At 44.8% G+C, this 16244-nt stretch overlaps 1 protein-coding gene across 2 annotated transcripts in view; it reads left to right on the top strand.

Annotated features, from left to right (window-relative positions):
• The window catches only part of ptprna (protein tyrosine phosphatase receptor type Na), a 271076-nt gene that overhangs the window by 131683 nt on the left and 123149 nt on the right, over positions 1-16244 (top strand). For both annotated transcript variants that reach the window (XM_072260998.1, XM_072260997.1), the window contains exons 10-11: positions 251-330; positions 5696-5760. In XM_072260998.1, the coding sequence (XP_072117099.1) occupies positions 251-330; positions 5696-5760 (145 nt within the window). The remainder of the gene's footprint in view (positions 1-250; positions 331-5695; positions 5761-16244) is intronic.

The raw sequence follows: 16244 nt of genomic DNA, 5'->3' as shown, positions 1-16244 counted from the left end.
GATATGGAGACATGACTTGGACCCCAAGGTCTCAGTGGCATTAACTGTATACATTCCCTTTACGCTTGACATCCCATTGCCTCGCTCCAGCTTGGACTAAACTCCAGGCAATCGTGCCCAGCACCAGACAACCAGAACAGGCGTCCTTTTCCGCGGGAGTTACAGGGAACGAGACTGGGGAGGTTGCACTGTCAACTTTCAAGAGAGACAACGGTCTTCCTTGTCATAGAGGTTTTCCTTTTGTTCTCAGTGTCATCGGACCAGCGCTGACGTTCAGACTCAGGCACAATGATCACAACCTGACCGTCGAAGAGGTGGCCACTAAAGCGGGTGAGTGGATCAACCGTATAACATAGTACTGCACAGAGATTCTGCAGATGCTGGAAACCCTGAGCAACACACACAAATCACTGGAGGACCTCAGCAGGTCAGGCAGCATCTATGGAGGGGAATAAACAGTTGACATTTCAGGCTGAGACCCTTCAGCAGGGCTAGAAAGGAAAGGGAGCAGAAGCCAGTATAAGGTGGGGAAGGGGAGGGAGGTAGGTGTTTGGAGGTTAGAGAAATCGATTAGGTTAAGGAAGTTGGAAGCCAATTCCCACTATTGGATGTTGCTTTCTTGGATATTCAGAAGGCCTTTGATAATGAGGATGCTTAACAAGATAAGAGCTCATGGTATTACAGGAAAGATTCTAGCATGGATAGAAGATTGGCTGACTGACAGGAGGCAAAAAGTGGTAATAAAGGTGAAATTTTGTGTTTGGTTGCTGGTGACCAATGGTGTACTGCAGAGTTCGATGTTGGGACTGCTTCTTTTCACATTATTCTGTACCTGGGCCTGGACGAAAGGAGCAAAAAACAAGCAGCTCGTAGGATGGGGGAAGAGGCAGAACGAGCCTCTTGTTGGATTTGGAGGGAAGCTGGAAGCCAGGAGCAGATGGGCAGTGATTTGGCCACCACTGCCAGCCCACCGACTGGACAGTGTCGTGGTTAAGGGTCGAAACACTCTGTGAAGGTTGGGAACCACCTGTTGACATCTGCTCCTGGCTGAAGGCAACGTTTACCTTATAAGGTAACTGGAGAATGCACCCTAACAGGTGCATGTAACAAGTATGTCAGTGATTTCGATGATAGAATTGATGGCTTTGTGGCCAAGTTTCTGGACGATGCAAAGAGAGGTGAAAGGGCAGGTAGTATTGAGGAAGCAGGGAGTCTGCAGAATGCCTTAGACAGATTGGGAGAATGGGCAAAGTGGCAGATGGAATACAATGAAGGGAAGTGTGTGATCGTGCAGTTTGGTAGAAGGAATAAAGGTGTAGGCTATTTTCCAAACGGGGAGAAAATTCAGAAATCAGAGGTGCGAGGGGACTTGGAAGTCCTTGTGCAGGATTTACATTGCATTTTGATTCCTTACCATTGACTCAACCTGCAAGTGAATCTTTAGGGAATCCTGCACAAGGACTCCCAAGTCCCTTTACACCTCTGATTTTGAAAATTTTCTCTCCATTTAGAAAATAAGCTACATCTTTATCCCTATTACCAAGATGTATGACTATGCACTATATTCCATCTACCACTTCTTTGCCCATTCTCTCAATTTGCCTAACTCCTTCTGCAGGCTTCCTGCTTCCTCAGCACTACCTGCCCCTCCATCTATCTTGGTTTTGTCCACAAACTTAGCCACAAAGCCATCAATTCCGTAATTGAAATCAATGTGAAATGAAGCGGTCCCAATACCAACCCCTGTGGAACACCACTAGTCACTGACAGCTAACCCGAAAAGGCTTCTTTTTTTCCCATTGTTTGCCTCCTGTCAATTTGCCAATCTGCTATCCATTCTTTCTAGTAATATCAAGTTTTTTTTCATCTTGTTTAGCAGCCTAACATGCAGCACCTGTCAAAGGCCTTCTGAAAATCCAAGTAACCATTATCCATTGACTCTTCTTTGTCCATCCTGTTTGATATTTCCTCAGAGAATTCCAGCAGATTTGTCAGGCAAGATTTCCCCTTAAGGAAACCATGCTGACTCTGGCCTTTTTTATTATGTGCCTCCAAGTACTCTGAAACGTCATCCTTAATAATAGACTCCAACATCTTCCCAACCACTGAAGTTAGGCTATCTGGCCCATAATTTCCTGTCTTTTGCTTCCCTCTCTTCCTGAAGAATGAATGACATTTATAATTTTCCATTCCTCCAGAACCATTCTGGAATCTAGTGATTCTTGGAAGATCACTACTAATGCCTCCATAATCTTTTCAGCTATATCTTTCAGAACCCTGGGGTGAAGTCCATCTGGTCCAGGTGACTTAACTACTTTCAGACCTTTCAGCTTCCTGAGCACCTTCTCCTTAGTGATGGCAACTACACTCACCTCCGTCCCCTGACACTCCTGAATTTCTGACATACTGCCAGTGTCTTCCACAGTGAAGACTGATGCAAAATATTTATTAAGTTTGTTCACAATTTATTTATCCCCTGTTACTACCTATCCAGTGCCATTTTCAAGTGATCCAACATCCACCCTTGTGAAAAACTTTTGGTATTCTCTGTTATGTTATTGGCTGGCTTTCCTTCATGGTTCATCTTTTTCTCCATGGCTTTTTTAGTTGCCGCCTGGTGGTTTTTATGAGTATCCCAATCTCTAACTTCCCACTATTTTTTTTACCATATTGTATGCCTTCTCTTTTGCTTGTATGCTGTTTTTCACTTCCCTTGCCAGCCACAGTTGCCTCATCCTCCTTTTAGAATACTTCTTTGGCATGTATCTATCTCCGCCATTGGAATTGCTCCCAGAAACTCCAGTCATTGCTGCTCTGCTGTCATCCCCTATAGTGTCCCCTTACAATCAACTTTGGCCAGCTCCTCTCTCATGCCTCTGTAGTTCCCTTCATTCCATTGTAATACTGATACATATGATTTTATCATCTCCCTCTCGAACTACAGGGTGAATTCTGTCATATTATGATCACTGTCTCTTAAGGCTTTCTTTACCCTAATCAAATCTGGTCCATTACACAACACCCAATCCAGAATTGCCTTTTCCCTAGTGGGCTTAATCACAAGCTGCTCGAAAAGTCATCTTGTAGGCTTTCTACAAAGTCCTTTTCTTGAGATTCAGCACCAGTTTGATTTTCCCAATCTACCTGCATATTGAAATCCCACATTGCCCTTTTTACATGCCTTTTCTATCTCCCATTCTAATTTGTACCCCACCTCCTGGCTATTGTTCGGAGGCCTGTGTGTAACTCCCATCAAGATCTTTTTATCCTTGCAGCTTCTTAACTCTGCCCACAAGGAGTCTACATCCTACAAACCCATATCACCTTTTTCTGAGGATTTGATTTCAATTTTTTTACCAACAGAGTCACCTTGCCCACCTGCATGTCCTTTCTGTACAATGTAAACTTTGGGTGTTAGTCTCCCGACTATAATCTTCTTTCAGCCATGACTCAGTGACGCACACCACACCATACCTGCCAATCTGGAACTGCACTACCTTATTCTGTAAACAGCATGCATTCAAATATAGCACCTTCAGTCCTATATTCATCACCCTTTTCAGTTTTGCCCTCATGTTATTAGAAGTTAAATTCTTATCTCTTTCTAAACTTTCTGTCTTTTTATTTATTCTGGAAACTTTCGTAACCTTTCTTGCACTCTCTTTCCTTTTTTTTTAATCCTCAGTTTTCAAAAATTTTGAACAGTTGAACCTACTATTTAGTTTAACGACACACTTCATCGCATCCCACTGACTGCAATTTTGCTTTCTCAACTGTCTATCCTTCTTGACAGCCTCACTAGACACAGCATCTACTTGTATTCCAACTGCCTATACAGCCAGGGAGATGCAATTTACTTACAACAAAACAATATAGCTACATCTCAGTGAGATTGGGGGAGGTGGAGGGCATTCGCACTTCCGCAAGAGCTTTAGACAGTTTCGTACTGAAATGAGCCTCTTGGTCCATTGAGGATGACTCTTTCCATCCTATTCATTTGGAGCCTTAATAAAGAATGGCGGGTGATTACGGCACAGTTAGCAACGCCGTCGACTGTCAGCTTTGCATTAAAGAGCGGCTGTGAATGCTTGATAGGGAATCTTGGAAAAGGGACTCTGTATTCTGTGAATATGAATATGGATGTGACCTTTAGGCTAAATCTGGGTCAACACAAGTGTTAGCGTACTCCAGCTCCACCTGCTTCACAGAGTGCAGAGGATTAATTAAAAATCGCCAGGCTCGGGTGAAGGGGCTAAAACACTCCCACATCAGTCCCGCTCTTGGCAGCTCGTTCCATATACCCACCACCTTGTGCGTGAAAAAGGTGCCCTCCGAGGTCCCCTTTAAATCTGCCCCTCCTCACCGTAAATCTCAGTCACTCTTGGTTTGAACTTCTCTCCGCTGGAAAAAGGACCATCCACCTTATCTATGCGCTCATAATTATAAACACTTCTATAGGGTCGCCTCTCATTCTCTGACATTCCAAGGAATAAAATTTCAGACGAGCCAACCTCCCCCTGTAACCCTGGCCCTCTCATCCTGGCAACGTCCTCATAAATCATTTTTTAAATTAATTTTTTTTTATTGAGAGATATAGCACGGTAATAGGCTCTTCCAGACCAATGAGCTAATTCTGACCATGTGACCCATTATCCTACTAACCCACATGCTTTTAGACTGTGGGAGGAAACCGGGGCAGCCTGAGAAAACTCATGCGGTCATGGGGGGAACATACAAACTCCTTACAGACAGTGGTGGGAATTGAATCCCAGTCTCTGGCACTGTGATAATGTTATGCCAACTGCTACACTACCATGCCGCTCAAAATACAACTCTTGGTCTAAGAATCCAATGACACCCCTTCTCCCCGTCCTCTTCACACCGCAAGCCCCTGTACTGCACTCACTCTGGTCGTGTCTATGGGAATTCGTCCGTCACCGCTAAGTCGGGAGGAGGGTGTTGTGAACAGCCGGAGGGGCCGAGGGGGCTCCTTCACATTCAGGTTTCAGAACAGAGGAGATTCTCGGCCCGAAACATTGACTGCTTATTCATTTGCATGGATGCTGCCTGCCCTGCTGAGTTCCTCCAGCATTCTGTGTGTGCTGCTCTGGATTTCCAGCTTTTGCACGTTCTTTTGTGTTTGCACTCTCTGCGACGTGCTTCATCCCCACACTTACCAAGTTGTTAGGCAGAAAAAGCAAAGTGCTGGTAAACGATGAAGTAAAAGATTATAACAAGGTAGATTGTATAGCCAAGGGTCCATCTTATCACACAAGAGTTCCATTTAAGAGTTTGATAGCAGTGGGGTACAAGTTGTCCTTCACCTGGTGGTAGGTGCTTTCAGGCTTTTGTTTCTTCTGACCAATGGGGTGGGGAGAAGAAAGATCATGGTGACCGCTTTACTGAGGCAGCGAGAAGTGTAGACAGAGTCCACGGAGGGTATGACTGTATTGAGAGGTGGAGCAGGATGAGGGGCACGGGAGGGTGAAATGGCCAATTCCTGCTTCTATTTATTATGTCCTTCTATGAAAGGGGACAGTCGCAGGGTTCAGCTGGCGATCCAGGTGTGAGGGATTGTGGCACCGTGTGATTGCCCACAGTGTCACATGTGCATGCGATTACCAGTTCCCGTGTGTGTGCGTGTGTGTGTGTATTCCCTGCGGTTCATACCTTCTCCTCCTCTCTTCTCCTGCAGTTGCAGACAAATCCATCTTGGAAGCGGACACCGGTCTGAAGATTATCCAGACGGGCGTTGGTGAGGTAGGTAGGTCCATCCTTAAGGGCTCGGCGATGGAAGGTGGGGCAGAGCTGGCACCTTCATGGACCACAGGTCATCGGGAGGACTTGTGCTGCAGTAACTGGAATTGACAGTGGTTTATTATTGTAACAGATATCGAGGTGCTTCTGGATTCTGGATGTTCTTGTGGAATTCAGGAAAGAGGCACAATTCACAATTGTTTTATTAAGTGCTAATAGAACAAAAGGAATTGAAAACAGACTGTACCAGGAGCAGAGGCTAGTAGCAGAGGGGAGAGAAGCAAAGAAGATGGCGGACCCGCGTGGTCATCTCTTTTAATACCCCATCGATAACCAGCCCATTCAAATTCGTAGGTGTCAGTCAACCAATCAGGTGATCCCTATTCAAATAACGCAATGCAGAGGGAAGCTTCTAGAGTCATACGAAAGGAACCACTAGGGGCCACACTGAACAATTGCATATACATACTGTGGCTGCTAGGAAATACACTAAAGAGTTACATTGATACAAGTAGTTGTGCAAAATATTAGCATGTAATTAATTGTAAAGCTGCAAAAAAAAATTGAAGAATCTAAACCAACAGTACACTGAAAAGTTTGACTTATATACTGTTCATTCAGATTAGATCAAATCATTATTAATTTATTTAGCAGTAAAGTGTGGAGTAGGCCCTTCTGGCCCTTCGAGCTGTACTACCCCAGCAACCCCCTGACAACCCCAACTTAACCCCAACCTAATCATAGGACAGTTATCCTACCTGGTACGTCTTAGGTTAGATTGATCTTAGAGGTGATATTAAACCTGATTCTGATTCTGAGGTTGAAAGATTGGCACAGCATCATGGTGCTGTTTTGTTACATATTCTATTTCTTTATTTTCCTGTAAATGCCTGCAAGTTAAAAATTATTGATATCTGACTGTACATATGTACAACCAAATGAAACAACGTTCCTCCAGACCACTGTGCACCCACAATACATATGTCATACACAGCACATTAAAAAAATTACCACAAATAAGTTAATAACATATAATTCAAAGTGCATAGCAGAAGTGAACAGTAAACAGAAAACAATACAATAAAACAGCTTGCTGTGCTAGTGACGAGACCTTAAGGTCGTTTATGTTGACTTACTGTATATGTACTTTGATAATAAGTTTTTACTTTGAACTTTGAAGTGAGGAATGTGGTGACTGCAGATGGTGGTGTTCACCTGCGCCTCGTCCTTCTCGGTGGAAGATGTGTGAGAGTAGCCGGGGGTGCACTTGTAGATAGTGCACACTGCAGACACTGTGTACCATTGCTGGAGGGAGTTAGTATGTAGAGTTGTAGGTGAGATGCCAATCAAGCCAGCTCTTGATCGTCTAACTACACCGCTGTGCAGCAGGGTGTTGGACTCTCAGGGTCCCAGAACACATCCTCAACTGCCAACAAGGGTCACCAACACCTCTACTTTCTGAGGAGGCTGAAGCACTCTAATACTTATCACCTTCCACAGACGTGCAGTAGAGAGCATCTTAACATGCTGCATCAGTGCATGGTTCAGAAACTGCACTGTGGCAAACAGGAAGCCTCTACAACGGATGGTTAAAACTTCCCAGTGCATCACTGGCACCAGCCGTCAGGGAGATATGACTAGAAGGGCCGAGATGGCCTGTTTCCATGCTGTAATCGTTATATGGTTATATACAGAAAAATGCCAGAATATCACGAAATTTCACACCCACCCAGCTCATGGACTGTGTGTCCCACTCCTATCAGGGAAAAGGCTACGCAGCATCCACACCAGGACTACCAAACTCAAAAACAGTTACTTCCTCCAAGCTGACAGGCTGATCAACATCTCCTCCCATTAACCCATCCCGCTGTTAGTACCTACACATCACCTAGTGTCTCTTTATGTACACACAATCAGTCAACACTCAGTGGCAACTTTATTAGGTACATCTGACAGACCTCTTGTTAATGCATCTATTTAATCATCTAATCACGTGGCAGCAACTCAGTGCATAAAAGCATGCAGAAATGGTCATGAGATTCACCTGTTGTTCAGACCGAACGTCAGAATGGGGAAGAAATGTGATCTACGTGACTTTGATTGTGGAATACTGGCACAACAGGTCCGCAGCAGATGCCATATCTCTGGCGCTTCACTCAACCCTGGAACATCTGGACAGCAAAGCTGCATACATCAGGATTGTCTTTATCAGCCACAGCTCAGCATTCAATACAATCGTCCCCTCAGAACTAATCAATACGCTCCAAGACCTTGGCCTCATCACCTCGTTGGGCAATTAGATCCTGGATTTCCTCACTTGCATACCCCAGACAGTTCGGATTGGCAACGACATTGCCTCCACAATCTCTATCAGCACCGATGCACCACAAGGCTATGTGCTTAGCCCCCTGCTCTACTCAGTTTACACTTAAAGCTAAGCACAGCTCAAATGCCATATTCAAGTCTGTCGTGGGACAAGTCAAAGCTGGTGATGGATCAGCATATAGGAAAGAGATTGAAAATCTGGCTGAGTGGTGTCATAACAACAACCTCTTACTCAATGTCAGGAGCTGATTAGAGACTGCAAGAGAAGCAAACCAGAGGTCCATGACCCAGTCCTCACTGGAGGATCAGAGGTAGAGAGGGTCAACTACTTTAAATTCCCAGGTGTTATTATTTTGGAGGACCTGGGCCCAGCACGTAAGTGCAGTTATGAAGAAAGCAGAGCAGCACCTCGACCTCCTTAGGAGTTTGCAGAGATTTGGCATGTCATCTAAAACTTTGACAAACTTCTATAGATGTGTAGTGGAGAGTATATTAACTGGCTGCATCACAGCCTGGTATGGAAACACCAATGCCCTTAAATGGAAAATCCTACAAAAAGTAACGGACATGACCCAGTCCAACACGGGTAAAACCCTCCCCACCATTGAGCATATCTACACGAAATGCTGTTACAAGAAATCAGCATCATCCATCAGGGACCCCCACTCCCAGGCCATGCTCTCTTCTCACTGCTGACATCAGGAAGAAGGCACAAGAGTCTCAGAACTCTCACCACCAGGTTCGGGAACAGTTACTACCTCTCAACCATCAGGCTCTTGAACTAGTATGGATAACTTCACTCATCCCAACTAATTCATAACCTATGGACTCATCTTCAAGGACTCTACAACTTAAATTCTCAGTATTATTTATTTCCTATTTATTCACCTGCCCCGTCATTGAACTGTTCCCACAGGCAATGGAATGACTTTCAGGGACTCTTCATCTCATGACGTTGATAATCATTGCTCGCTTGCTTGCTTGCTTGCTTGTTTGTTTATTAATTAATTAATTAATTAATTCTTGTTTTTGCATTTGCACAGTTTGCTGTCTTCTGTGCTCTGGTGGAACACCCTAGTTGGGCAATCTGTCATTGATTCTGTTATCGCTATTGTTCTGTAGATTTATTGAGTATGCCCACAAGAATATGTCTCAGGGTTGTATGTGGTGACACATATGTACTTTGATAATAACATTTACTTTGAACTTAGAGTATCTCAGAAACTGCAGTCTCCTTGGATTTTCATGCACAACAGTCTCTAGAGTGTGAGAAACAAAAAAAATAGTGAGCTGTTCTCGAAAATGCCTCATTAATGAGATGGATCAGAGGAGAATAGCCAGACTGCTTCAAGCTGACAGGAAGGCAACAGTCACTCAGATAGCCACGTGTTACAACAATGGTGTGCAGAATAGCATCTCTGAACACAAAACTCAGTGAACTTTGAAGTGGATGGGCTGCAGCAGCAGCAGAAGACCACGAACATGTACTCAGTGGCCATCTAACAGGTACCTAATAAAGTGGCTACTGAGTGTATCTGCCCAAAGGTTCTGCTCCTGTCCCATCCCTGCAAGGGAGGCTTAAACGCTGAGCCCTCTGTACACAAGGGGAGCGTCAATCAGGGTTTTTTTAATGTAGGCAGAATAGAGAGAAAATCCTTGCATTGATCAACAGGAACATCCACTGTCCGTCAGCAACATGTGGAGAGGCTGTCATGGCAACTCTCCTTTTCTGATGTTTGACGCGGGAAGAGAAAACAAATGGTGGTTAGGAGCTTCTAAAGCACAGACTGGGAGCGTTACAGGCCTCTCACGCTCTCACAGTCTGTTTCTCTCTTGTCGCTGTTTCCTCTGCCTCTCCCACTCTGTTGCACCCTCTCACTCCTTCGCTGTTCCCACTGATTCATTCATTCTCTCTCTCTCCTCTCTCTTTCCATCAATCTCTGTGTATATGGCCCTCTCTCTTTGTCTCTCTCCCTCCATCCCTCTGTCTCTCTCTCTCTCTCTCCCCCTTCTCTCTGTCTCCCTCTCTGTCCGTCTGTCTCTCACTTCTCTCCTTGTCTCTATCTCTTTTTTTCTCTGTCTCTCTCTCACTTCTCTCCCTGTCTCTCTCTGTCTCACTCTCACTCTCTCTCTCTCACTTTACCTCTCTTTCTGTCTCTCTCTTCCCCATTACCCTCTCCCTCTGTCTGACTGATTTGTTTTTATCACTTCCCCCTTGCAGCTTGCACCCTTGCTACCTATCTCTGCTGCTCTCTCTGATAAATGAGATTTATTTCTTACTTAGCACATTCTTCTCTTTCTTGCATTCTCTCTCCCTTTTCTCTCTCACCATCTCCCCTGTTACTCTCCCTGTATCTGCATCTCCCCCTCTCGCTTTCCCCTCCCTCTCCCTCCTCTTCATCCTTCTCTTTTTTCTCTCTCTTTTCCTTCACCCCCTCTTCCTCCATCTACCCACTCCCTACTTTGCCTCCTTCTCCCTTCCTCTCCCTCCCAACTGCCCCGCCTTCTCCCTTTTCTCTCCTTCTCACCTCTCCCTATCCTCCTCTCCCTCTTCCTTCCCCACTTCCCTGCTCTCCATTCTTCCCCTCCATCCTTCCTCTTCCTCCTTCCTCTCTCCTCCTCCCCTCCTCCTCTTCCTCCCACCTGCTCCCCCCTCTCTTTTCTCTTTCTGATTCCCCCTCTCCTCCACCCGCCCACTGTTATATTTGAACTCTATTTTCGAGACATTCCTGCTCAAAGACAGTCAGGGAGGTAAGCCAAGCGTTACCAAATATATTTCCTTCAGATCGCCTGCCAACACTTCTTGGTGTTTGTCACTTCGGTGTGTAATTATCTTTCATTGTCTACAAGTGTGAAAGCCTGGAGGTGGGGGGTGGGCTGCTGGAGAGTGGGGGGGGGGGGAATGGAGATTCGAGTGTGCAGTCCCTCGATTGAAAACCCGCTGTCCGGAGAAAACAGGGCGAAACCTGAGGTAAGAAGTGAAATTGGATTTATTCTGGGCTTCCAAATACAGTCTGAGCAGCGGGGAAATGGGTTAAACAAGGAGCTGGCATGCAGATTTGTGACAATTGCTGGATATTGTCAAAGGGGTCATAAAACCTACAGTAGTTTCTGTGGACAACATTGTGATTGAGGGGGATTTAATGCTTTTGTTTAGTGGTATTGGTGTACATTTGTTACAGGCATAAATTATATTTATTACTGGACTTTGGGGAATATATTTAATATATACGCATGTGTGTATTACAGTGCACATGTAGATAGTTTATACACAAGCAATAACTATTATATATGTATGTTTGCATGTATAATGAATTTTTAAAAATTGCAATTGTTATCTGTAAAATTGAAGGATGCTTGTTCCGTGGGGGTCTGCAATCTCTAGGGCAGAATGGAAAGTGCCGTTAGCAAGGCAATAGTTTTTGAATTCCTTGGGAAAAAAAATCCCTGAATTTTCCTAACTCTTTCTTTCAATGTATAACTTGCCTTCTCTCCCAGTCCCTTTCTGTTCCCTTTGCAAATCTCTCACTCTGGGACAATATTTCCAATCCCTTCAATGTATAAGATGCCTACTCTCCCAGATCCTTTGCAAATCTCTCACTCTGGGACAATATTTCCAATCCCTTCTCAGTGCAGAATCTGTTTTTCCCAGTCTCTCTCTAATACACAGTTCCAATATTCCCAGTTCCAGAGTTATTTCCAAATGTTTTTTTCAATGATCATTCCCAATGTTTTTCATTCCCTTCTTAATGACTTAATTATATCCTTTCTTTATCCCTTCCTAACATCTGGGACAGTATTTCCAATCCTATTTCATTGGAGAATCTGTTTTTAATAATCTCTGCCTATTGTGCAGTTCCAATATTCCCAATTCCAGAGTCACTTCCAATATTTATTTTTCAATTATTGACCCCATTGTTTCTCAGTCCCTTCTTAATGTGGAGTTCTGAAATATTTATCTCTACCTAACATCTAGGGCAATATTTCCAATCCTATTTCAGTACAGAATCTGTGTTTAATCATCTCCCTCTCTCTCTCTCCCCCCTCTCCCCCCCACTCTCCCCCATCTCCCCACCTCCCCCCCTTCCCCCTTTCCCACCCCTCTCCCCGTCTCTCTGCCCCTCTCTCCCCCCCTCTCTCTCTCTTGCCTCTCTCCCGCCTCTCCCTCTCCCTGTCTGTCTGTCTGTGTGTCTCTCTCTCATTCTTTATCCACTTCTAATATTTCCAGTTCCAGAGCCATTTCCAGTATCTTGTTAATGTTTTTCAATTATCATTCCCAATGTTTCTCAGTCCCTCTCAGTTCTGGAGTATTTATCCATACCTGACAGATTTTAAATGTTCCCCTTCCATGGTTACTGGTTTCTGAATGGTCTGTGGACACTGGCTGGTGCTGCCACAAAACAACAAATCTCATGACATATGTCAGTGATATTAAATCTGATTCTGATTCTTTTTATGCTTTTTATTCTTATGTGTCTGTTATTTTATGCCTTTGGGCTGTACTGCTGCTGCAAAACAACAGATTTCACACTATTTTATCATTTTCTGTCAGTCACTTTATGTACAGAGGCTCCTGTGTAGTATCACTTTACAGAAATGCAATCAATCTATGTATATAAGCTATCTTATGTACTTATATTTAATGTGTTTCTTTTATTATTGTTTTCTTTATCTTTTGTAGTTTTTGTGCTGCATTGCATCTGGAGTAACAATTATTTTATTCTCCTTGTGTACTGAAAAAGACATTAAACGATCTTGAATTCTTGTATCAATCAGTGATAATGAATGTGACACAGACATTGAATCTGTCTGTCCGTCCAGCTGCTTTTCGAAGACTTGCTAGGGACCTTATTTCCATTCGTACCACCATCTCCCCTGGAGAACTTTCCATTGTTGCCGCTGTTCTCGGGCCTTTGTCTGACGTTGACTTGCTAAAGGCATCATTATCGTCAGTGTGGTGAGATTGCCGTATGCTCCATAACTGCAGAACATCAGGCAAAACACACTCACTGGCCACTTTATTAGGTACAGGAGTGAAACCCCGGGAGGTCTTCTGCTGCTGTAGCCCGTCCACTTCAAGTTTCAACATGATGTGTTGTTCGTTCAGAGATGCTCTTCTACACACCACTGTAGTAATGCGTGATTATTTGAGTGCTTTATATCATCCTCCTGCCAGCTTGTTTTAATCTGGTCATTCTCATGAACAAGGCTTTTTCACCCACAGAACTGTAACTCACTGGATTTTTTTTTTCTGTTTTTCACGTGATTCTCTGTATACTCTAGAGAATCTGTCCATCCTTGTGCACTTAGCAGGCTTGAAAATCCCAAGAGATCAGCAGTTTCTGAGATACTCAAACCACTCCATCTGGCACCAACGATCATTCCACAGCCAAAGTCACTTAGATCACATCTCCTCCCCATTCTGGAGTTTGGTCTGAACCACAACTGAACCTCTTGGCCATGTCAGCTTGATTTTTATGCATTAAGTTGCAGCCACATGATTGGCTGATTAAATATTTGCATTAACGAGCAGGTGTACAGGTGTACCTAATAAAGTGGCCACTAAGTCTATGTAAAGGGTGTAACATGGCTTAGAACATTACACCACAGTACAAGCTCCTCAGCTCTCATGTTGTGCCAACCTTCTCTAAGATCAGTCTAACCCTTCCCTTCCACATAGGCCTCATTTTCTGTCATAAATTTAGCTTCCTAAGAGTCTCTTAAATGTTCCTAATGTATCTGCCTCTACCACCACCCATGCACCCACCACTCCATGTGTAAAAAAAACTTAACTCTGACATCCCCCCCCAATACTTTTCTCCAAATTAAAATTATGCCTCCCCATATCTGCAGCTTTTGCAGACAATAAGATGCAAGGGCCACAAGGAGGCAGGTTGTGTGATCAAACACTTGTCGTTATAATACAAGAGATCTTTTGAATAGTCGGATAACAGCAAGATAAAAGCTGTCCTTGAGCCTGTCTGCACCCTGCAAAGTGAATGCATGTGGCACAGCTGGCATAGGACTACTGCTTCAGAGCTCCAGAGACACAGAGAATCACGTTCGATCCTCACGCCCAGTGCTGTCCATCTGGAGTTTTCCATTTCTCCATGGCACTGTCTGGGTTTCCCCCAGGTACCCTGATTTCTTCCCACATCCCAAATCCACCTGGACCGATTGGCTACTGTAGATTGCCCCAGGTGTGCTGGAGAATTACTAACTGGTTTATTATTGCCACAAGTACTGAGATACAGTGAAAAACTTCAGTTTGACTATGTCATCCATACAGATCATTTCAAAATACCAGTACAGTACATTGAGGTAGTACAAAGGGAAAAGTAATGACAGAATAAATGTTACATTTATGGAGAGAGTGCAGTCCAGCTAGCCAATCATTGCCAGCAGTTTTGGCCCTAACAAAGGATGTGCTGGCATTGGAAAGGGTCTAGAGGAGATTCACGAGAATGATGTCAGGAATGAAGGGGTTAACATTTGAATGCTCTGGGCCTGTACTCACTGCAGTTTAGAACAATGAGGGGGGATTTCATTGAAACCTGATGGATATGAAAGGCCTAGATAGAGAGAACGTAGAGGATTTTTCCTTTAGTGGAGGAGTCCAGGATCAGAGAGCACAGCTTTCAGAACAGAGATGAGGAGGAATTTCTTTAGCCGGAAGGGGTAAATCTGTGGAATTCATTGCCACAGACTGCTGTGGAGGCCAAGTCATTCAGTATATTTAAAGCAAAGGTTGATAGTTCTTGTAAACAGAAAATACTCTGCAGGTGCTGGGGTCAAAGCGACACTCACAACAGGCTGGAGGAACTCAGCAGGTTGGGCAGCATCCGTGGAAACAATCAGTCAACGTTTCGGGCCGGAACCCTTTGTCAGGACTGAAGAGGGAAGGGGCAGAGGCCCTATAAAGAAGGTGGGGAGAGGGTGGGAAGGAGAAGGCTGGTAGGTTCCAGATGAAAAACCAGTAAAGGGAAAGATAAAGGGGTGGGGGAGGGGAAGCAGGGAGGTGATAGGCGGGAAAGGTGAAGAAGGAATAGGGGAAAACACAATGGGTAGTAGAAGGAGGCGGAACCATGAGGGAGGTGATAGGCAGCTGGGGGAGGAGGCAGAGTGAAACTGGGATAGGGGAAGGGAGGGGAGGGAATTACCAGAAGTTGGAGAATTCAATGTTCATACTAAGGGGTCGGAGACTACCTAGACAGTATATAAGGTGTTGCTGCTCCAACCTGAGCTTAACCTCATCATGGCAGTACAGGAGGCCATGTATGGACATATCTGAATGGGAGTGGGAAGCAGAGTTGAAGTGGGTGGCAACCGGGAGATCCTGTCTGTTGTGGCGGACGGAGCGGAGATGCTCGATGAAGCAGCCCCCCAATCTACGTCAGGTTTCACCGATGTAGAGGAGGCCGCACTGGGAGCACCGAATGCAATAGATGACCCCAACAGACTCCAGCCCCTTGGTATGAACATTGAATTCTCCAATTTATGGTAATTCCCTCCCCCTCCCTTCCCCCATCCCAGTTTCACTCTGCCCCCTCCCCCACTGGCCTACTACCTCCCTCATGGTTCCACCTCCTTCTACTACCCATTGTGCTTTCCCCTATTCCTTCTTCACCTTTCCTGCCTATCCCCTCCCTGCTTCCCCTCCTCCACCCTTTTATCTTTCCCCTTACTGGTTTTTCACCTGGAACCTACCAGCCTTCTCCTTCCCACCCTCCCTCCACCTTCTTTACAGGGCCTCTGCCCCTTCCCTCTACAGTCCTGACGAAGGATTCCAGCCTGAAACGTTGACTGATCATTCCCACGGATGCTGCCCGACCTGCTGAGTTCCTCCAGCGTGTTGTTGATAGTTCTTGGTTAGTAAGAGCGTGGAAGGTTATGGGATAAAAGCAGGAGAATGGGATTGAGAGGGATGATAATTCAGTCAAGATGGAACAGTGGAGCAGATGATGGGCTGAATGGCCTAATTCTGCTCCTATGTCCTGTAAGATGCAAGAGCCATGATATGGCAGGTTATGAGATGAAGAGTTTGTGTTTATAACACAATTGAAGCTATCTCTGAGCCTGGGTGCTACATGCTTTCAAGTTTTGTATCTTCTGCATTATGGAAGCGAGGAGGAAAGAGGGAATGTCTGGGGTGAGTGGAGTCT

The sequence above is a fragment of the Mobula birostris genome, chromosome 6 (genome assembly GCF_030028105.1).
Source record: "Mobula birostris isolate sMobBir1 chromosome 6, sMobBir1.hap1, whole genome shotgun sequence".
Lineage (NCBI taxonomy): Eukaryota > Metazoa > Chordata > Chondrichthyes > Myliobatiformes > Myliobatidae > Mobula > Mobula birostris.
This window is presented reverse-complemented; position numbering and strand designations above follow the sequence as displayed.